At 51.6% G+C, this 22873-nt stretch overlaps 1 protein-coding gene across 11 annotated transcripts in view; it reads right to left on the bottom strand.

Annotated features, from left to right (window-relative positions):
* Nucleotides 1-974: 974 nt before the first annotated feature.
* AMBRA1 (autophagy and beclin 1 regulator 1) overlaps nt 975-22873 on the bottom strand; it is a 170832-nt gene continuing 148933 nt past the window's right edge. For all 11 annotated transcript variants that reach the window (XM_087423038.1, XM_087423039.1, XM_014792520.2 and 8 more), the window contains 4 exons: nt 18294-18433; nt 10758-10850; nt 9281-9474; nt 975-2535 (listed from right to left, as the gene is read on the bottom strand). In XM_087423038.1, the coding sequence (XP_087279164.1) occupies nt 2039-2535; nt 9281-9474; nt 10758-10850; nt 18294-18433 (924 nt within the window). In that variant the 3' untranslated portion in view covers nt 975-2038. The remainder of the gene's footprint in view (nt 2536-9280; nt 9475-10757; nt 10851-18293; nt 18434-22873) is intronic.

Genomic DNA, 22873 nt, shown 5'->3' with positions numbered 1-22873 from the left:
ATCTTTCCAAGCTCAAATGACTCGAGATCATTGAGCTGGAAGTAACTTGAAGAGGTTGCACAGTACAAGCCCTGCATCCTACTGCAAGGGAGGAAAGTGAAGCAGAGAAAAGGCAAGTGGCTTGCCCAAGGTCACACAGCTAGCTTATGTGTCTTTTAGTCAAAGAGTCCCGTTTTATATATATGATTTTCTAGAAAATTCTAGTGTTCCTAACTAGATAGCTCTTCACACTGCTTTGTATTACTTGCTTGCCCATTTAATCTTTTAGTTTTGTCTCTCTTGGGGCAGAATCTCTAATTCTGTGTGCTCCATGGTGTCTGGGACAGAGTTGGGCACACAAAAGACACTCAAGAAGTATGCGTTGCCTGCAAAAAGCCCTGGGTGGGCCTGATTGTCCTTTATGCTCTGTAAGAGCTGGGCAAATATCCTTCTCCTACTTTCTAACTGGCTTGAAACTTGAAGTGGCCAGGGCCCATTAACAGAGCAGGCCCTTCAGTCACTGTACTGAGGACACAAAGTAAAGGGAGCCCTGAACAGCCAGCAAATGGCATCTCTGACCAAGCTCCCTGCCTGGCCAGACCAGACACCCACTATGGGTGGTTCCCCAGGACTGGAGGGGATCCAGTTTTTTGGCCAGTTACATCTTCACTCCGGCCCATAGTCCTGGGTAGGAAGCAATCAGGATGAGCGACCTTCCCTCATTCTTACCTACCCACCCATCACTGTCAAGGTTGCCCCAACCCTTAGCAGGTCCTCAGGAAGCAGGAGGTGGTGGCACACAGAGAAGCAGTATGAAGCAGAGGTGGCAGCTCTTACCTGAGCGGCTTCTGAGGCGTCAGATAGGGCTCCCCACCTAGGACAGCAGCACCAGAAACAGTGCCTGAGAATGTGGGTCCGGCTCAGTTCAATGACCCTCTTCTCCCCCAATCCCCACCCCCTCCATCCTCCATGGAGACAAACAGAGACGAGCCAAGTGAGGGGCATGTCATCATTTTAATGATGTAGATCTTTGGTGTTTCCCTCATTAGCAGTCAGACTATCCCCTCTCCTCCCACCACAATGTTTCTATGATGAGTTACAAACAGAAAAGAAATCACATTTTCATACTAAAAACAAAATAATCAGAGCCTTGATTTCTCCACTAGAAACTACACGTACAGTTCAAGATTCCACATGCAACACCTTAAATCACAGACCAAGACCTCACATTCTGACCTGGAGTCTCCTCCCCTTCCCCAGCCTTGGGCTGGCTGTGGCCTAGGCTCAGGTAATACTGACACCCACAGGTGCTGCTCTGAGGGCCATGGAGCGGGGGAGAGGAGCTTGTGGACAAGCCCTGGGGGCTGGCCAGCCTACACCCCCCACTCCTGAGTGAGGACCTGCCCACGGTCCCTTGGCCCCAGCCTGTATCAGGTTAGCAGGCTGCCCCCTTCACTCCATGGTTGTCCCCATTAGTAAGTGCCAGAAGTCCCTGTGCTCAGGAATCTGGGAGCCCGGCCTGACCCCTACTGTAGTTCTTGTGGGGTAAGATGATCAAGAGGGGCCAAAGCTCTGACAGGCTCAGTGATGGAGGTGGTTTCTAGGGCCAGGCTGCTCCTCCTGCTCTTGGGCTCCTAGTGGCTCTGCCCACACAACAGATGGACAGGGCAAAGCTGTCCTAGTGGCCACTGTCTAGGATGGTTTGGCCCAGATCTGGAAGACTGTTCACCCTTCTGGGGCTCTCTGCCCAGAGCTGAGTTCCTTGAGCCATGTTTCTAGGAGAAAGGGGGGTTCATGGCAGGGATTCCCACTTGCTCCTCCATTCCCACTGAGCACAGCAGTGTGGCTGCCCTGGGCTCCAGATCCTGGAAGGTTCTAGTCCCCTGAGGCAAGCCTGCCCATTCGACTGCCTCATGCCCAATGACTCTGGCTTCCTCTCCACACACCCCCTCGCCCCCTCACGCAGCCCGCAGCTCTTCCGCGTGTCCAGTTCCCAGTCAGCTGTGAGGTCCGGCTTCTGCTCAGCGGCTCGAGGGGAGGCACCAGTGCATGTCTGTCTCTACCTGTTCCGCGGCTCCCCACTGGGGCTTGCAGCTTCCCCCCTGCTGCTGCCACTGCCATCAGGAAGGTGGTTGTTATTGGTCAGGTCGCAGTGCAGGGTTGGTCCCTCAGTGCTGGGGAGGGGGACAGGAGGAGGGACAGAGGAGGAAGAGGGCAGGGTTGGCTGGGGAGGCTCCTGCCCAGGGCTACCAGGCTGGTCCCAGGAGGCTGTTCGGGGGCTTAGGCTTCGCTCTGCCAGTTGCCCAGGTTCTGGGAGCAGTCCTCTAGAGGTGGAGGGCTGGGGCGAGGTGGCGCGGGTGGCACCGGGCTCGGTGCCCGTCTGGGAGCTGCGGTGAATGCGGTGGCTGACAATGATGTTGTTGCCGAAGCCGCCCATGGAGGCCATGGTGGTACTCTGTTCCCGCTGCACCACGGCTGTCATGCCCCCTTCTGCCATCAGCCGCTGGATCCTACTGAGAGCATCTTCCCCACTGGCACCGTACTCTGAACCCTCACCTGGAAGGTACAGAGCAGAAAAGAGCGGGAATTAGCTGCTGGCCTGGGCCTCTAAGTTGGGCAGACACCCTCTAGTAGGAGCTGGGGGATTCCAGGCTGAAAGGAGAAACAAGAGGAGGCCCACTCTCTCATTCTGAGAATCAGTCAGAGACTCAAAAGCTAGACAAGACTCCTTGAATGATCCTAATTCATACTTCTGTTTTACTGGTGGGGAAACTGAGGCCTAGGATGGCATGAGGCGGCCAAAACTACTCAGCCAGTTAAGAGGCAGAGCTGGACCAGAAGGCAGGTGTTCGGATTGAACCCCTTCGGCACCAGTAGCAGGCTAGTCACGAACTGAATGACGGCGGCTGAGGAAGTGGGCCGACAGCTGGCTTTGTCTGCCAGCCCTGGCTTGGGGAACCTGGTAGACCCAGCTCTGGATCGGGTAGGCTGCCTGGTCTTGGGCAAGACAGGGCACCTACAGGGAGCACCATTTCAAAGCTGTGCTGTCTCTGCTCAGTGTTGTTCTGTTTCTGTTACTTCCTGAGAGGTGACGAGGACGACTGGATCTTCAACTGTTCCCTGGGAGGCATTCTGTCTCCTTTCTCCCCCTTTACCCATCAACTTCCTGGGTTATTTCCCACGTGCTGTTTCCTGAGGCTGGCATCTGATCCTCTCATCTTTCCCTAGAGACAGCCAACCACCCAGGCCTGAGGCTTCAGCGTGCATCTCCAGGGAGGGAAAGAAGGTTCTGCTCATTCCCCAAAGGCCTGGGCATTCCCTCGTGTGGCAGCAGGTGAGGCTTTGGCTCAAATCTCAGTTCTGCCCCTCACGAACTGTGTGACCTTGGATAAGTCCCTTAACATCTACATCCCTCAGTTTCCTGCCTTGTAAAAGAGGAATCCGGCTTGCGCAGTGCTGGGCAGAGGAAAGGAGATAAAGCTCCCGGAGGGCCGGCATGTGCCGGGCACTCAGCTAGTGGTGGCTGTGGTGAGTAACCTGGAGTCTGGGGTGGAGCTCCGTCGTGAGGGACCTGCCCTCCAGCCTGTGCTCAGCCCTCACGGGGCAGGTAAGAGTCCCAGCCTGCGGACAACTATTACCAGGGCTCCCGGGCTGCCAGGGTGGCTCGACTGAACTATGGATTTATTTCCTTTGGCGGCCTGCTGGCCAGTTTGGGATTTTTGCAGTTTTGGGGGCTTTGGTGGTTTTTTGCTTTTTTTGGGCACTTGCTGTCAACAGCTATTTTTGCAAGACTTTCTTTGCTCCCTTCCTGTCCAGTTCCTTCTCTCTGCTTGCCTTGTTAGAGCTGGGTTTCCACCCAGCCAGTTTCACAGCTTAGCTGCGCCTGAGCCCCGTTAGCTCTCTCCCTCCTCACTGGTGCTTGGCAGCCTCACACTAGTAGTTCTCCCTCCGGGTCTCAGCGAGACAGGTCTCCTCAGCCCGGAGCAGTGGGGACACCGCCTGGCCTTCCTCTTACACCCAGCTTCTTTTTCTCCAGAGCTCCTGGTAAACTCTGCCACGCCAGCCCGCCCCTCAAGGCTGCTGCCCTTACACACTCCCCCCCAGACAGCTCAGTGCCAGCTCCCAGGGCAGAAGGAAAGAGAACCTGAAGGGCTCTCCAAGTACTTCTCTCAGGGGAAAGCAATGGGGCAGAGGGTAAGAGGAAAGGTCAACCTAGGGCCTCCGTGCCAAAAGGGCTGCCTGGGGAGGGCCCATGGGGACATTCCTGTGCTGGTTGCCACCCCCATTGCTTTCCAAGAACTCTGTGCACTGAGGGCCTGCCTCCTCCCCAGCCCGGTCTGGGACATGCAGCGGGCTGGCCCGAGGCCTGCTGGCACTGGAGCTCACTGTGCTGGGATCTGTGCCTGTGAACTATCAGCTCTTTTCATGTAGATCCCCTCTAGGGGCAGGACAGGGCTGCCTTGGGGCCCAACAGGAACTGTCACAGCCAGGCCCTCAGAGAGGCCCTCCCATCCTCTCCCCCTGCACCTGTGGCTCTGGTCCTGCCACCTCTCACCACGAGAGGCCCTACTGCCTAACTTTGTCTGGCTTCTCACCCTTCCCTTTCCACCCAGCCTCCACGCTGCTGCCATGAGCGTTCCAATTCAGCTCCGATTCAGTGAGTTCTAGTTAAGTCCATACTCTGTTCAAAACCTAGCAGCTTAAGAGCCCTTCAAGTAGTCAAGACTCCCTAGCTTGAGATGTAAGGTCAGGTCCCAGCCTGCTCCCCGACCATCCCCTCTTCCTGCACCCGCTGACCTCCCTGCAGCCTGCTCGGCACAGCTATGTGCCCCCTGCCTGCACACACGGGGACACACTGTGGATGCTCTACCAGCTATGCGCTGGCCCATCTCCTCATGTCTCAAGACCACTTATCTTCAAGGGCCAATGCAAATACCACCTCTCTGACCCGGCCTTCTGGGGTCCCCCAGCTGGAAGTGGCTGCTGCTTCTCTGAGCGCTCACAGCACCCACACCTCTCTGCAAGAACTATCTGTGGCTGTGGCATCTCCCTTCTGGGCTGTAAGTTCCTGAAGGTCCTGGACTATGTTTTATTCATCTTTGGGTCCAACGTCTAAGACACGGTCTTGCACTTGGTGTCTACTTGTCAGATGAATGTGTGGGTGAATAAAAGGGCTCCCAGGCTGCTACAGGCGCTCCCGACTTAAGGTGGCTTCAGAAAACTGGTCACATGTCACCTCTCTGCCGTGGGAGAAGCACTTATACATCTGACTCCTTTCAGGACTTGCTTCTTGAGGCAAGAGACACAGCTTCATCCCTCAATCTGATTCCCTCTGCAGTACCTTTGGATTCATGACGCCTAACACAACACCAGACATAAAGTAAGTGCTCAAAAAGGATTAGATAGAAGAATTAAAAATGTAGACACGAATGGTTTCCTCAGGGTTGGGTGAAGATAGCTTCAGCCTAAAGAAGCGTGAGCTGTGCATCTCTCTTGGGAACTCTAAGTCAAGGCTAAGAGCCACTGAAGGCAGCCGGCACATTCTTCAAGAGGAAAACAGGGGCGGCCCGGTGCCGCAAGCAGTTAAGTGCGCGCGCTCTACTGCAGCGGTCTGGGGTTAGCAGGTTCGGATCCTGGGCGTGCACCGACGCACCGCTTCGTAAGCCATGCTGTGGCGGCGTCCCATATAAAGTAGAGGAAGATAGGCACGGATGTCAGCTCAGGGCCACTCTTCCTCAAGAAAAAAGGGGAGGATTGGCATTGGATGTTAGCTCAGGGCTAGTCCTCCTCACACACACACACCAAGAAAAGAGGAAAACACACTGGAGCCTGAGGGAAACGGCAGCCAGGGCCAGGGATCCAAGCTATTAGCTCTAGGAGCAGTGGTGGCCACAGGGGTTAATTCTGCTGTCTCCTTCCCTGTCGCAAAAGCATTTCTTTTTGTCTGAAAAATGGGAGGGGCCCGCCCCCATGGCATAGCGGTTAAATGTGTGCGCTCTACTGCTGGAGGCCCAGGTTCAGATCCCGGGCACGCACCGACGCACTACTTGTCAGGCCATGCTGTGACGGCGTCCCACATAAAAGTGGAGGAAGATGGGCATGGATGTTAGCTCAGGGCCAGTCTTCCTCAGCAAAAAGAGGAGGATTGGCACAGATGTTAGCTCAGGGATGATCTTCCTCACACACAAAAAAAGGGAAATTGGTTTAGTGCTGACATGACATCTTTTCCTTGGCAAGTTCTAAGGTACATTCTGGATGCAGAGGTCATGGTGGAATCAGCAGCTTCCCACAATGCCCTGTAACCACATTCAATTATGGGGGTTTCACTGCCCAGAAGAGGGAGGTGGGGCTGAGCCCAACCAGGAACTGCTCTTCCTGCCTTTAGGGGCACACTGGTTTCCCGGCCCCTCGCTTTTCACATCTGCTTTTCCCAGGCCCAGGGCCCCAGCTACTGCAGCTGGTCAATTAGCATCTTCACCAGACAAGAAAGAGGCCCAGGCGACCTTTCCCCAGGGGTCAGAGGCAGAGCCGTGGGCTCCTCGAATAGTGTGGCACAGCCAAGCTCAGGGGCAGGGCCTTGCCTCCACTCCATTCATTCCACACACCTCCTGAATGCCTACTGTATGTCAGCCAGGAGATATCAGTGCTGGGAGCAAACAGTGACCCAGGGAATGCTACCCTCCCTTTCTGAGTGACAGGGTAGGGAAGCTTTAAAGCTGGACAAGCAAAAGAGCTGACGACTGCCAATTCCCCCGCAGAGGGCTCTTCTTGGAAGTCCTAGAAAGAGCTGAATAGATTTTAACCAATTTTTATAGAACAAGAAAATGAGGAGTAGCCTGGGAATCCTTCGGTGTTAGCTGACAGGAAAGGGCTAAGGGAGGGGCAGGCCACAGAAAAGTAACTACTACCAGCAGAGCTGGTTTCCCACACTAATAAATCTGGGACCCTGGAATGCGTGGGGGAGTGTGTAGGTGGTATCTTCCCGGATTCCACCTTCTAGCTAAGCCCAGAAGAAGGATTAACCAACTTGACTAGGGATTTCCTCTACATGTTCCTGCAGAAGTGGCCACCAGCGTGCCAACGTGGAGAGGAGGCAGGGGCTGGGAGTGGGGTGGTGGTGTGTGGAGCTGCTGGGCCTGCCTGTTGGATGGGGAAGGGGTCCAGAGAGGAAGTCTGAGCCCAGGGAGATCCCTGATTCCCGGTCCCCCTGCCTTGCTACCAGAACAGCAGGAATGGTTGGTGGTCAGCGGTGTGGGCACCAGATGAGGCTGGCCAGTGACATCCATCTGTCAATTCCCCACACCCCTGCCCCAAGCCTCACCTCCTCTCCCCTTACTTCTTTCTAGGTGTGGGGTTTCTGAAAGGGACTGTGATGTTGAGAAGGGCTGGAGGTCCAGAGCTCTAGGCCAAGTTCACAGGGCCACAGGACGACGCAGAGAGCTCTCTGAGTCTTCTCTGCCAAGGCTCCGGCTCCTGCCTGCCACTGCTGAAGAGCGCCTCTGCCTCCCAAAGGCTCACCCTCCACCACCTGCTCTCCCTTCTGGGGAGGAGATGAGGAGAGAATGAGGTTCTGGCCTCTTGAAACTGGGAAAGAGAGCCTCCTTCCTCCTGCCAGCCCTCCACTGCCACTCCCAAACAGGAAAAAAGGAACTTGTAATTGACTGGAGGTCAGAAAAAAGCAGAGGATTCTGTGGGAGGTGAAATACCAGAGGATGCTCTTCTTCTCAAGCTGGCAGCTCCTGGTCCCAGAGCTCCTGCTGTACTTCACCTTCAGGAAGAAGGCTTCACTCCCAGCCCAGGTCTCTGTAATCTGCCCTCCCTGCCCACCAGCCTCAGCTCTCAGCATGTGCTGGACAGGCCCCGAACACGAACCTGCTAGCGGTCCTCTGTGCAGTGTGATGATTGGGAACTCGGTGCCCTGGCAGGTGCCCTCCCCTCTGCCAGGAATGCCCCCCCATCGCCCTGGGCCTGACTAACTCCTACTCATCCTTGACGGCTCAGCTCAGGGTCACCTCCTCCAGAAGTCCTCCCCAAGCCCCAGAGGTGGCATGGCCCCCCTTCCTTTTTACCCCCGAGGTCCTTATCCCACTAAGCGACTACGTGCTGGGTGTCCACCTCCCTCTCTAGACTTTGCATTCCGTGGGGAAGGACCAAGGCCTATTTGTCTTTGTAGGCCAAGCAGCTGACCGATGGCAGAAAATGAGTAAATGGCCATGAGATCAATTCAGAGGGGGCTGCCTGAGACTCAGTCTTTAGCCTGGGGATGGCTGGAGAAGGCTTCTACTCTCTCCTCCTCAGGAGGCCTGAAGCTGCAACTGGCGGCTCCAGCCACACCAAGGGGGTTTCCACCCAGCAAAGGGTCACGGGCCTTGGATGTAGAAGGTGGCCTGGGCCACACACCAAAAGAGACTTAATTTAAAAATTTCGGTTCCTGGCAGCAAGAAGGCCAATGCCCTGTGTGGGGTCTGCAGTAGAGAAAGCTGTTCCCGGGGCTGACTCTGCCTGATGCACACCACGGCTTCTCCTCCCAGGGTCTCTCTTGAGCAAATGGCTCAACACAGACCTAGAAAACGTGTTTGGAGCGCAGGCCAGCAAGGGGCTCGGCAGGGGTGGGGAGAGTCCCTGAGTGAGAACAGCCTGTTTATCACAGCTGCCGACAGACTCCAAACTGGCCTGAGCTCTACCACTGGGAAGTGCTAATTGCTTCTTAGACGTGTGAGGCTGGCACCGAGAGCCAAGGCCAAGGCTGGCAGAGCCACATCTGAAAAAGGTGAGAGGAAGGGCTGACTCCATGCCAAGCTGCAGCCAAAATGGCAATGAGCCCACGGAGCGTGAGGGCCTCACCTGTGGCAGGCCCAAATCTGCCACGCAAGCAGGGGCAGACAGGCTGCCCTGTGGGGTGACGCCCCTGGAATGAGAGCCTGCCGCAGGGAGTCTCTCGTTGCCTTCTCCATCTAGGTTCCTCCATGGGCTCTCTCTCTGGAATAACTGGGGTCCCCCAAGTGTTAGAGAAGAGGGAGGTCGGGGTACTTGGTGGCAGCTGAGCAAGGCTGGAAGAGCAGCTCAGCTTGCTGGAAACAGCGACCCAGACCAGGGAAATGATGCTCCGCCTGACGAGGCTCTTAATGCCACCAGGTGGGCATTACCCAAACACGTGAGGGGGACTCACCCTGCCTGGGGAGTGCACCCTCTCAGCAGCACCTGGCCATGCAGAGGGGCCAGGAGCCATAGGGAGGGGTGATGATGGTCCCAACTGCCCACCCCCTAGACACATTTCCCCTCTGCATGACACGGCTCTCACCTTCACCAGGACCCGAAGCTGCTGTCCCTGGCTCCTGTATCTCCCTTTCCGTCTGTGTTTCGGCATTCTGCAGCTGAAGGGCCAGAGTCTGGGTGCCCTGAGATGTCACCGAGGTGGTGGGGTTCCGGGGCTGCAGCCCAATTGCATTCATCAGACCCATGTCTCTGTCTGTCCTCCACGTGGCTCTGCTGGTTCTAGGGAGAGAAAGGCAGGCTAAGTCAGGCAGGGCTTGGGATGGCGCCTCTCATGCTGCTGCAGACCAGGGCCTACAGGCTGAGAAGAGAAGCCCTGCATTCCCGCAGCTGCCCCCCGAGATCAGTCAGCTCATCTGCGTCCACTCTCCTCCAGATCAGCCCATGCTCCGGGACAGTGAAAGGAGGCTGCAGAACCATCCACTTTTGCAAACCTAGCTGGTTTAGTCTCTCCCTTAAACAATGAGGGCCTTTCTCGGGAGGATCGAGATGGCTGTTCTTAAAAGACTCTTACTTAGATTCAGGAAGCCACCAGCTGAGATCCATGGGTCAGAGGGTGAGCAGTGGAGGAAGAACCTTTCTCTCTGTAGCTCTGCCTTCCTTCTAACTACATGCTGACAAGATTCCAATTTAAATTTTTGGAACTTCCATTGGATCTCCACTTTGGAGGAAAACCAATGGGACTCTCTGGGATCCTCCTTCAGGCCCTTCTGAAAACAGACCCTTGCAGGTGGGGAGCACAAGCTGCCCTATGAGTAAGGCCCAGGCCCAAGGCTAGCACCCCCCTTTCCTTGGGCATTGACCCTTGGGATAGCTAGAGCTGGCAGCAGAGGGAGCCCAGGACATCTGAGACAGTCACTGGCCACTCACAGTTCCAGCTGCTTCTGGGGACTATTTCTCCAGCTGTGCCTGCAATGCCTCTAGGAAGCAGAGATGGCGTTGGGTTTATCACCGCCCAAGCACTCTGTTGTCTCAAAATGTTCCAGTCTTCATTAATGAATTAAGTGATAAGAGGATCAATACCAGGCTCCTACTCTCTAACTGGCCCCTGGGGAGGGTTTGTCTCCAGGCTGCAGATCTAGGCAGCTTGGTCCCTGAGGCCCCGGTCCACTGGGAAACAGTCCACAGTCCACAGACTCTCCCTGGGCCACAAGCACACTTCCTAGGGACAGCATCCTTCCCCAGTGCCCTGTCTTCTCTCCTTATTCCAGTGTGCCCAGACACCATGGCCAGCATGGGAGCGGGCAAGAGCTCTAGCTTGCTCTAAAAAGCTACACTCCAAGAGCAGAGGTTTTGTTCTCTTAGCTGGAGAAGACTTTTCTTGAATGAAATTGTGTGCAAAAGCTCAATGCATGCAGCATATCAAAGAGGAGCTGCTCTGGCTGAGGAGGGGCACCTAGGGAGCCCTGGAGCACAGTGTGAAGACACTGCTTGAGAGCCCATCAGAAGCAGGAGGAAGGGACAGGGTTCCAGCCAGCTGGGCCCTTCCTCCTTCACAAACTCACCCAGGCCTTTCACTGCTCCTGCTGTTGGAGTGGACAGTGAAAACAGTCTCGTTCAGCTGGTCCCAGTAGTACTCAACACCAGAGTTTAAGGCCCTGAAAATCAGTTCAAAAGGGCAGAGGAGAAAAGGTGGAAGGCGTTAGAGAGGGAATGGCCAGAACTCCTCACAATTCCCGGGCTTTGTGGACCATGGCCTGGCAGCCCTCCTTCCTCTGTCCTGAGGCTGGGTTGAGATCAGGACCAGAGATACTCTTTCATCAGGATGCTCAGTGCTGGAGGAGTTCAGACAAATCTCCAACAAGCCAAATGCCTGTAGAGGTGGTTTCAGCCTCTTCCTTCCCCCAGACAATGCCTAACCAGCTCCCCCTGGGGCTAAGAGATAGCTAAAAAATAGCCATACCAGACGCAGGCAGTGGGGTCTGAGTGTTCTTCAGACGTAGAGAAAGGAGCTAAGATGGTAAATGAGAGGCTGGAGAGGTCTTGGAGAGACAGGGTGCCACGGACAGCCCTGCCTAAAGGGCATGCTTAGTGCTCAGAAACAGAGAGCACAGGCTCCTGCTGCTGGGTCTCCCTACTGCCACGGGACGGGGAGAACCTCAACATTCTTCATCCGCCTGGTGTTCAGAAGTCTAAGCAGGAAAAAGCCCCTGCTGTGCTGGAATGGCCCACATTTCTTTCTGTTCTGGAACTAGAGCCTCCTTTGCCAGGGTAGGCTGGACAAGCAATTGGGAACGGTGCTCTTAGAGCTGAAGAAGACCCTGTGAGTGCTCACGAACTTCTCACAGGGGTAGGAAGGAGAGCCCCTCACGTGGCAATGGGCTAGACTGCTGATGGCAGAGAGAAGAGTTTCTAACTGTCGAGCTCTCCGGGCTGCCAACCTTTCCCTGGTTCCTTCTTTCCCTGCAATGGATTATTAAGCAGTTTCTTCCAACCTCACACAGGCACAGGGGCCAGAAGGGAAGCAGTGGCCTCTCATCTTTTTTTTTTTTTTTTTTTAAAGATTTTATTTATTTTATTTTTTCCCCCCAAAGCCCCAGCAGACAGCCGTATGTCGTAGCTGCACATCCCTCCAGTCGCTGCACGTGGGACGCGGCCCCAGGATGGACGGAGAAGTGGTGCCTCGATGCGCACCCGGGATCCGAACCCGGGCCACCAGCATTGCAGCGCGCGCACTCAACCACCAAGCCACAGGGCCGGCCCGCCTCTCATCTTTCTATACTGATTTTCCACCTCAGGCAGCAATCCTGGCTGCCAGTGGTGAGTCCCAAAACACAAGATTGCTTTGTTTTTATTTATTATTTTTGTGTGTGTGAGGAAGATTAGCCCTGAGATAACATCCATTGCCAATCCTCCTCTTTTTGCTGAGGAAGACTGGCCCTGGGCTAACATCGTACCCATCTTCCTCTACTTTATATGGGACGCTGCCACAGCATGGCTTGACGAGCAGTGCGTCGGTCCATGCCCTGGATCCAAACCTGCGAACCCCGGGCCGCCGAAGCAGAGTGCAGGAACTTAACCGCTATGCCATCAGGCCGGCCCCTGCTTTGCTTTTAAAGATTCCTCCCCACATGTACATGGTGATGGATGGCAACTAGACTTTTGGTGGTGTACACGATGCAGTACATGCAGAAGTCGAAATATAATTAAGTATACCTGAAATTTATAGAATGCATAAACCAATGTGACCTCAATAAAAAAAATAAATAAGAAAAGATTCCTCCCTGGAAAAGGTGGTACCTAGCACCAGTCACCATGACTGAGGGTGGGGTGCTGATGATGGTGGTGAAAGTGGGGGATAAGAGTTGGGAAAGAGGTGTCTTTGAGCCCTTTGATTAGGACTCTGGTGTCCATGTAGAGATCATAAGGGATGCTCTGCTCCTAAATGGGACAGGGCATGCATATTTGCTTGAAGAGCTCTGCTATGGACTGAATTGTGTCCCCCCAAAAGCATATGGCAAAGCCCTATCCCCCAATGTGACTGTATCTGGAGATAGGGTCTTTAGGAGTAATTCAGGTTAAATGAGGTCATAAATGTGGGACTCTAATCCAATAGGACTGTTGCCTTATAAGGAGAGGAAGAGAGAGATCTTCTCTGTCTCTCTCCAGCATGTGAGGACACAGTTAGAAGGTGGCCGTCTGCAAGCCAGAAGAGTCCTCACCAGAACTTGACCATGCTGGCACCTGATCTCAGACTTCTAGCCTCCAGAACTGTGAGAAAATAAACTTCTGTTGATTAAGCCACCGTGTCTAAGGTATTCCGTTATGGCAGCCCCAGCAGACTAAGACAAGCTCCAACAAGAGCCAGCTTTTTAACCTAGTGGTCTACGTTACCTTTCTGTAACAACAGAATGTCTTCAATAAAGAGCGAACAAATCCAAGTCAGTGGGTTATCAAAGTCAGTGGGTTATGAGGATTAGCCAAGAAAGGATGAGTTGTGGGGAGTGATGTAAGGTGCTTCCTTCCTAAATGTGAAGATTAGATAGGATAGGGAGCTGATGGGCTGGGATGATGACGGACTGTGTGTCAGGAGGCTGTGCCACTGCAGGTGAAAGGAGACAGGCCTAGGCACTGAGCCCCCAAATCCGCCTCTACAGGGTCACTGAGATTCTGGGGATTAGTCTTCACCTAACGGCATAGTAACGTCTTTGACGGGAAAGAGCCACAGCCAGACAAAAGTGCTCCTCCTTTCCCTGCTCTGTGCTAACCCCTTGCAGGCTCCTCTCAGAGGGCCTGCGAGACTGTGGATTTGGTGTGCTCTTCTTCAGAATACTCCTTTAAAAAGGAGTATCTCCTTCAAAAACGAGTATCTCCTTCCTCTTCCAAACACTCAGCTATTTTTGTGGGGGTTGTCTGAGAACCACAGGAGCACCAGAGAGCAAAGGTGAGAGGAGAGAAGAGGCAATTGTCCAGAAGTCAACAGCAGCGGCCTCCAAAATCAAAGCCATCACTGCAATTTTTGATGAGCAAATCCTGGCTGCAAGAGGCACCACGTGAAGCCAGCTGCCAGGGAGCCTCTGGTTTACAAACTTGTCAAGATTTATTGACAGGTGGCAATACCATGTGGGTCCCTGCCAATCCTTCTCCATAATTCTTGTTAGCCAGGGCTGGTTAGTGACAACAAACCGTTCACACCAAACCTACATCAAACCATGCACTGCGCGACCAGGAACCTTCCTTCCTATCGCTGAAAAGAGGCCCACTCTCTGAGCTGGGACTGTCAGCGTGATGCTGGCAATCAAACGGTCCCCTCAAACACTGCCCACCTGACAGCATGTGTCATCAGCTCAGAGCTGTGAACTCTGGCCATTTGTTGATGAGGTCAACTGCCAAACAGAACAGGGGCGATGGAGACTATATCAGATATGCTGCCCCACTCTCCTTTACCACCCCAATCCTTTCTGCTCCCCACCAACAGCTCTAATTCTAGCCCTGATTTGTTCTACTTTCTGTGGTCAGAGCAGCTTCACTACCTCAAGTTCATAGATTCGAAAATTTGGTTGAAACTCCGGGCACTGTACCAAGGAACAGAGTTGAAGACACCCTCTCTGGCTACTGAAACTCTTAAGTCTTCAACAGCCAATATCACTGATTTCCATCTGTAAGCTAATGGTCCTTCCTCCTTGGGTCTTAGTGAGGATGCATGAGTCACCACTGTTTGCTCTAGGTTCTTCCTGGAAGCTAGACAAACACATAAAATGATGAAGAAGAATGGGAAGGCCAATCAGGGTCAGCCTTTTCAAATGGACTTCCACTGAACACCTGGCTTCCTTCAGCAGTATTTGTAAGCTGTGCTTCTGGGCTTGGCTTGACGACTCACTCATGGCTGGGACTTTCTGGGTTCCCTGAACACAGTGAAGAGCCAACCTGGCTTCCTTGGTGGTGACAACACTCTCACACAGAACTCTGGCTCTAAACTTTCCAACTTCTAGGGAATATTCCCTTTGAGAACATTCTTTGTTCATCTATCAGTTACATGGCGGCAGAGGCTTGGACCGCGTGGCTGTCTCCTTGGAAAGAAGGATTGCTTCCAAGAAGACTGGCATTGACCCCAATATCTCTGTGATGTGGGAAAGAGCTGGCACCTGGCTCTTGTGGGACAGCCTGAAAGATGTAGTCTCTGTGGCTTCCCTTTGGATTCAGAGGCATGCCTCTCCCCTCCTTGGTCAATGATGCTTGATTATAATCACTGTTTATAGTGGTAGCTCCCTCTTAAGGGACAGAGTTGGGGCCTTGCCAGGAGTCCCACACTCAGCCAAAGGGTCAGATGCCCCACAGTCCCAGCCTGCTTTTTCCTGACATGAGTCTCTCAATTCTGTCTTCTGAGCTGACTCTGAGAAGCAGTGGTCTTAACAGCAACACCTCCCCCCATTTGTAGGGCTGATCTATGAAGCCGGAAGAGAGCAAGCACCCCCTCATATCAATCTGGTACTTCACACCCACTATGGTTATCGGTGGGGGTGTTCGCTGGGCTGGCGGTCAGCCAGAGGCAGAGCAGCAGCTTGGGAGGAGTGGCGGGTGGGGGAGCAAAGCAAAGGAGAAAGGAGCACTTCACTGCTAGGAAGGGTGGGGTGACTGGACTATCAGCCACCACAATGGCTTTGCATAGAGGCTGAGGGGCCAGGTGTTTATCCCCTCACCTGTCCGAAGAATTTCTGTCCCTGGAGAGAGGGAGTGTTTCCTTCGGCCTTTTTCTACCATCAATGCAGTTTTAGTACCACGAAGAGATGCCCAAGGAGCTTGTCACCTCTGTCTTTGTGCTTGGAGAGAGTGCTGAAACTACGATAATGGGGGGGAAATCAAGAGCAGGATGGAGAGCACAAAATGAGGTGCAGCTGCCTGTGCCCGGGACAAAGGCAGACAACCACCTGTTTTTTGGAGGGCGGGCTGTAACCTTGGCCCAGCTGGCTGGCTGGGTCCTGTGCCCCTGGGAACGCGTGTGCCAGGTAGCTGCGTCACACAGGGAGCGGCAGCGAGCCTCAGGCAGCTGCCTACTAGAGAGACAACACCCCTGAGCTCCTCCTTCCCTGTTTACTTGTTCTCCGTATTCTAGGCCAGGGACCAACCATAGACTGTTCAAAAGATGTAAACGTCCTCACTTATCCCCTTTTGCTTCCCACTGCATCAGTCACCTGACCCGCTTAAACACAACATGATCTAGAGCTGCATTCTTCACCTGAGGTCTTAAGAGAATTACAAAATTATATGTGCTCTTGTGGTGTATTCTTCTGTGGCAGACACCGCTTCTATTAGAATTTTAAAGGGGTTTTTGATTGAAAAAAGGTTAAGAACCAGCTACAGGAAAGAGCTCTGGATTGGAAAGTTAGGAAGCCTCATTCTGTCATTGATCTGCTGGGAGGCCTTGGGTGAGTCTTAACTTCCTTACCTGAATACTGTTCATAGTCTCCCTGTCTAAAGCAAAAAAACTGTACAGATATGAAGGTGACAGAACTAGAGAAGCTTTGAACAACTTGGGACAAAGTCACGCCGGTCTTAAAATCAGGAGAAACAGCAACACCAAAAAGGGCAGGCTAAACTAGTTCTCTCTCAGCCCAACACAACTGGGTCTGTGATGGGAGGCTGTTCGTTGTGTCAAATGCTGGTGCCCTCTTGCTCATGGAAGAGGCTTGAGTTCCTGGTGGGTAAGAGAGTTCCTCAGGAAATCCAAGATGGCTCCAGCCTGCTGAGACCCTATGATGCTGAAAACAACATATGGGGTGAAAAGAGAGGCCAAAGCCAGCTTCCTGTCTGGCTGAGGGTCTGTGACTCACACCAAGGACAAAGGCCAGGGTTTCAGACATAAAAGCCATCGTGGGGCCATGACAAACTGGAGGTAAAGATCTGCCTCTGAAAGAGCAGATCACTTCTGCAAGGGAGGGGGCTAGGAGTTGGGTTAGGATAAGGCTAGTGGTTGGAGCCACAGATAAGACAACAATGCTGAGGAAGGATATCTCTTTGAGAAACAGGGAAAGAAAGGCTTGTTACTACAGAGTTGGTAAAATTATGGTCCCAAATTCTGTGCCAGTTTTGGAAAAGATGCCTATTAGATTCCTCCTATGGATTCCTAAGAAAAGAGGAAGAGATAAGACAATTAGTCTCATGCACTTTGGGGAAAAAGAAATATTTCAGGGCAGATTGATCCTGGGACTATGGACTGGCCAGGGAGAAGGGCAGAAACCGACAGACCAGTGCCTGGACTAACAGTGGCACAGTTGTGAAAGAGGCAGGCTGTGTCCCAGAAAGGCACAAGGGGCTAGTGAAAGAGGCTCTCCGGATGCAGAGCCTGAGGAGAGCGCGGCCGGCAGAACCATGCAGTTTCCCAGCTCCAAGAGCAGCTTGACTAGGTCAGGCTCAGGCAGCAGCCTCTCTTTGGGAGGGGCTCTGAAAATTCAAGATGGAATGAAACAGATGCCCTTAGAACCAGGCTTTCTTTCTCCTGGGGCACTGACCTAACTCAGCTGACAAGGGCTCAATCACCAGTCACCTACCAGGCCACAAGAACTGACCCAGACACATACACTAGGAAAAATCACCAAGGGCCCTATCAAAAGGCAATGTGCACACTCTCAATAGTCAGAGACCCTACGAGACCAGTCACCCCGCTCTGCGAGCTGCAGTACTCCCTCAGAGAAGACTGCACACGTGAAGGACAGCATTAGGACGGCCTGGAGGCAGGAAGTGGCATTTAGTTGGCTGGAACCCTGCAGCGGCCCACGCAGCAATCAACCTGATCCGTACTGAAGCACAGAGCTCCACACTCCCCACCTGGCTGGGTCTACAAATTGATGACAGCCCTGGCTGACTCCTGGGTCTTGAGTGAAAAGATGCCTGGATAGACCTCTATCCTCCACAAAGCCAGCGAAAGGGGAAGGGGTATCATCAGGACTTAAGATAGAAATGCTCTGGTTCCCTGTCCCCTCTTACCCTCTACTTCAAGACCAGATAACAATCATTTTGATTTTAAATTAGGCTTTTCAATCTGCCTTCACTATTATAAACCATAGCCCCAAGCAGAAAGGAAAACAGGCAGGACACAGACGGAGCCAGTCTGTTAGAGATCAGTGGCTTGACAAATTACAGTTTTAACAATACTCTATTTCCAATTTTATTTCTTAAGTTAATGTCTATAGCATTTACACAAATCCAAGACCACCTGTTGAATTTTTCAAAAAGGGTTTAGAAAAGAATCTTTGATATCTATACTTCTGCCTGCAGGGAAACTTTACTATCACTAGGAAACCAGAGAATAAGAGAAAACAAAGAAAAAAAACACTGCCTTAGATTTCAGAAGACATCATAAACTGAACCAGTCTTTTGAAGATTTCTGGAATGGACAGCTAACCCTATCATCCCCTAAGTGAAAAGGACCCTTTTAAGGAGTGACGCTGAGGATGAGGCTGGATCAATCTCCCCAGATTTAGATTTCCCATCTAAAAGATCCCAGACCTTATGGCCAGATCCGTAGGTGAATGCTGATCACTCTAGTCGTCAGCCTGATGACTCCCTCCACGCCCATGCCATCGCCCCCTTGAGCCACTCACTCTGGTCGGCAGATCACCAGGTCTCCTTTGTTGGTACCATAAGCCAGGCCGAGCCCTGGCTCGGGCAGCCAACGGGCAGAGTTGATGCTGACATGTCTCCGCTGGTCAGCAGGCATGGGGTAAAGGACGTTGAAAACTCTCTGGATGGGGGAGAAAGAGAGAGGAAAAGAGAAGGGGAGGAGAAACAATTTGTTACCAAGAATAACAAAATCCAGGGAGAAACAAAGTCCTATGGCCTGAAGCAAGTTAACCACAGGGAGGAAAGGAGATGGTTAGGCTGGGAATGGGAGGACTCTCAACACATATTTGAGAACCTGGGGTAGCAGAGGAAGGGTTGAGACCCTCTTACCTTAGGTGAGGGCTAGGACTCTTTCAAGAGATACTAGGGGAGTACTTGGACTTTCCTGCGTGAATCTTAGCTGTGCTCTCCTGAGAACCTCTGAGCATGTCTCACTTCACCTCTTTTAAGGTAACCCCCTGGAAAGCCCCATCCAGAGTCCAGCTCACCAGGAAGGACTGCCCCTAACTTTCCTCTGACCAGACAAACTAGTGAGCGCCAAGCTCCACTGGTAGTTCTGTTACCATGGAAATCACAGTGCTCTCAGCAATGGGGAATTGAAGGTGATAGGGGGGCGGGAGGGGGTGATAACATCAGAGAACATTCTTAATTCATCTAATTAAAAGCAATGTTAAAATTGCTATTGTTAAGGAAACCTAAAAGGTGCAGTAAGATGTAGGAAGCAGGGCAGAGGGGAATCTTGAACACACAGGTACATGATTTCTTTCTAGCTTATATAAATCACCATTAAATAGATCATTTCCATTTCTCAAAGGGAGAGAGTCTCCTTCCAATAGTCTACATCTTTCCAAAGCTATTATTTTCTCGGGGGGCACCTTAACATGTCTAGGGTTTGGGCTGAAGGTGAAAAAAAGCCTCCACAGTCTCTCTGGCCACTGACCTACATGATGTTCCAGAAGCAACTCTAGTCAGAGACGGGGCAGGGAAGTGGAAAGATGAAGGACACAGACTTCAGAGTTAGACAGACCTGGGTTTGAATCCTGACCCCACTGCATAACAACTTCTCTAGATCACAGTTTAAAAAGAGACAGCACCAACATTCAAATAACTGGGGAGATTAAAAGAAATGATGTATATAAAATGTCTGGCACCATGCACGCTCATGAATGGTAGCTGTTGTTGTTATTACCAGCAACCCGCACCTGGGGCTTCCAAAAAGGTCATCAGGGCCTATGAAAAGGACATGAAGCTGAAGATCTATAACTGGAGTTTTAGTCAAGACGATGTGTTCCCTTTTAGCCTCCTCAGGTTTTAATCTATAAAATAGGGGTGCACTTCGTCTCCTTTACCTTTCCATGAGGGTTGATGGAGGGAAAAAAAACGAGATCAAATGACAGTTTGATTTAGAAAGTAATATTCAAAAATGAATTTAGGGTGGTACAATGATAATTATTATTTTTCTGATTATCCTGATGAGGGATTAAAAAACAAAAAAGAAAAGAAGTAAAAATTGAGCTAAGGGCCCACTGCATTTACACAAATCAAGTGATGAGAAGTCCTGGATTCGGAACACTTGTTCATGTGCCTTGGGCATCTACCTGGAAGGCCTTTACCATGACAGTCTCTGGAATAGCATGTGTGCTCAATGCACTGACACATACATGGAAAATCCTGTTACGAATAATTTCCAGGTTATTTGGTGCTGAGAAATGTGCCTGGGCAGCTAACCGCACACTGCCAGAATAGCCTGCTATGGTCCTGAGGTTGAACAGGTCTTTCATAGATACGGAATTGGCTTTGGTTTGAGGCATAAGACTGCCTCATGGCTGCTGCATTAAGAACCTCCTGTGCCGTCTGATTCAACTCTAAATGTAAGAATTAGGCAGGGCTCCTTATATCTTTGGTCTAACTATGGAGACTACTAAAGAAGAGCCTAATAGACTGGTATGAATTTCTAAATTAGTCATCGAGAACATGGTTGCTTGACCTTTGTATAATCTCTTCCCTGCACGTATACATGTGGCACACCCCTTGAACAAATTCATGGCTCCTACCCTCCACCAGCCTCACTGGCTGCCTGTCCATGGAGATGGCAACACCAGTCTTTTCCCTTACACCTAATCAACCCTTTTCCTTCAAATCAAGGGATGGGTGTGGTGACTTCATCCTTTCTCACAGAGGTTTTCACCTTTCCAGAAGATAACCAATGGGGTCTATCTCGCCTAGAGCTATGTGGTTAAATATGACTTGGTATACATACTAAATGCACAAAGCGGCTGTGATCAGACAATTGGGGCTGGAATCAATTAATTTGTTTAATTTTCCTTCTACCAAAGGTCAGGTGGTATGAGTAGGGTATACCCAGAGTTAAGGAAGGATGCATGTTAACTTCAGTGGTTAGATGAGAGGAGCCTTGGTCTTGGCTTGTGGTAGCTCTACATGGGTCTCACGATGGAGTCTCCCCTAAAATCACGACGACTTATAAATCGCAGGGAATGGGGCAGAAAGGCCAGAGAAAATGGCCTTGCAAGATGGGGGATGATAAGGTTAGTAAATCAGATGCTTGAAGGTTGCGCTAAGTTTTTTGATGGGGGTGGGTCTCAAAGAAAAGAATAAGGGAACTCTTTTCTAAAAATGTTCCACACCAGGAAAGAAACAAACAAGCCTCTCACATGTCACAAATTTACCTTTTATAGTCGGTTGCTGAAGAGGGATTAATATGCAAATACTATCAATTTGCTTCTAAGTACACAAACTTGCTTTGGGGACAAAACCTTCAAGAGGCCAGTATGATGGATGACCCAGTTCAGGTGAGACAAGGTCAGAGGGATTGGAGAGAAGTAATTAAAGGTTGAGACCCCTAGACTCTGCTGCACAAATATTCACAACCTCCATGGCTATAGGAGTCACAGGGCATTAGGGCATCGATTTGTCCTCTGACTATGGCAGCCCACCCCGCCCCCTGGCCCCGGCCAAGTCCTTAAACCGTACTCAAAGGGCAGCTCCCAAGCGCCCATCTCTTCCAGTGTTTGGGTATTAGGCTAATCCTGCTCTGTGGCAGGAAGCCAGAAAATGCCATGTGAAGATCAGCAGCCTCCAGGATTCCTGATAAGCACTTGCTTGCTTATCACACTAATGTCGGGGTGGAAAGGAGGGAGATGAGGGCAAAAAGTATGGGAGGCGGGGGTGATGAGAGCACAGAAGGTGTAAGATGGGTAGGAATCACTGATTTAGGTCCCAAGAGGTCATCTGGTCCAATACTCCTTATTTCACACATGCCTGAAACTAAAGGACCCCAGAGGAATGAGAATCTGGTCCATTTTGAAAACCATCCTGAGATGCAGTTTCTACTCCTTTCTCTGGCTGGAGTTTCACAGCTCTCAAAGTGCCTCACTGAGGGGAAACGCTCCTCAAAATTAGTCAGCCCTAGAGACAAGAGAATATCTGGGCAGAAAGCTCCCCAGAGCTGACAGATGGTTAGGTAGCTCTGGCTACTCCCCAACCATTTATGGTTTCGACCATCAGTCTTTCCAACCCAGTGACTGGGTGATCTGTGAGTCTCCTCCCAGATTTCAGTGGGGCCTGGCTCTGGCTCTGTAAACCCAAAGTTCATCAGCACTGACAAGAAAGAAGATCTGAGATAGTGTAAAGGACAGCTCTGGCCTCCACTTAACGGCACTCCAAATTTACCTCAAGTCAAGGTTTCCTTAACACTAGTCAGGTGTCCTGAAGCTCTCCATGGGATTTTTTTTTTTTTTTTTTTAAAGATTTTATTTATTTATTTTTCCCCCCAAAGCCCCAGTAGATAGTTGTGTGTCATAGCTGCACATCCTTCTAGTTGCTGTATGTGGGACGCGGCCTCAGCATGGCCAGAGAAGCAGCGCGTCGGTGCGAGCCCGGGATCCGAACCCGGGTCGCCAGCAGTGGAGCGCGCTCACTTAACCACCAAGCCACGGGGCCGGCCCTCTCCATGGGATTTTAAGGACAAAAATCCTTAATCCTTCTGGCTGGGTGGCCTGCCAAAAATTCCTCTCTCTCTCTGACAAAAGTGACACTCCACGAAACTGCAACACCACATTCCATTACATGGGGACCCTGTGTGGGACTGGATACAAAACCCAGCTGCTGGTACATGTGTGCAACGTCCTGATTTCACGTGTCTCAGCTAGAGCTGTTCCCTAGTATATGACAAATGCTGAAAGAAACCCCCCACCCCAAGCAGACTGCTCTCTTTTTTGTCTAACATCTATGAAGGAAACTGGAATCAATATGCTAGAAGGAACAAAATTTTTAGAGTCAGTGTAGTCTCAGCACGTCAACAGGGAATGAGTCAGGTCGCCAAGATCTTTATGGTTCTAAGGGAGTGGAAGAAGATAACGATTCCGCCACTTCTGGGGTCCAAGACAATCCCTTGTACTGCTTGCCCCTCCATCCCTCAAACTCTAACTAATAGCAAGTAGGAGCAAAGAAAACAACCTCCCAGATCAAACTAAAGGGGTCTTGTTTCTGTTCAAAGATAGCCAGGAAAAGAATGAAAGGCAGCCAGAGGAGCTCAGTGGGA

The sequence above is a fragment of the Ceratotherium simum genome, chromosome 34 (genome assembly GCF_057802395.1).
Source record: "Ceratotherium simum simum isolate JZ-2026a chromosome 34, ASM5780239v1, whole genome shotgun sequence".
In the NCBI taxonomy this organism is placed as follows: Eukaryota; Metazoa; Chordata; class Mammalia; order Perissodactyla; family Rhinocerotidae; genus Ceratotherium; species Ceratotherium simum.
The sequence above is the reverse complement of the archived record's forward strand: the minus strand, read 5'-3'. Positions and strand labels throughout refer to the sequence as shown.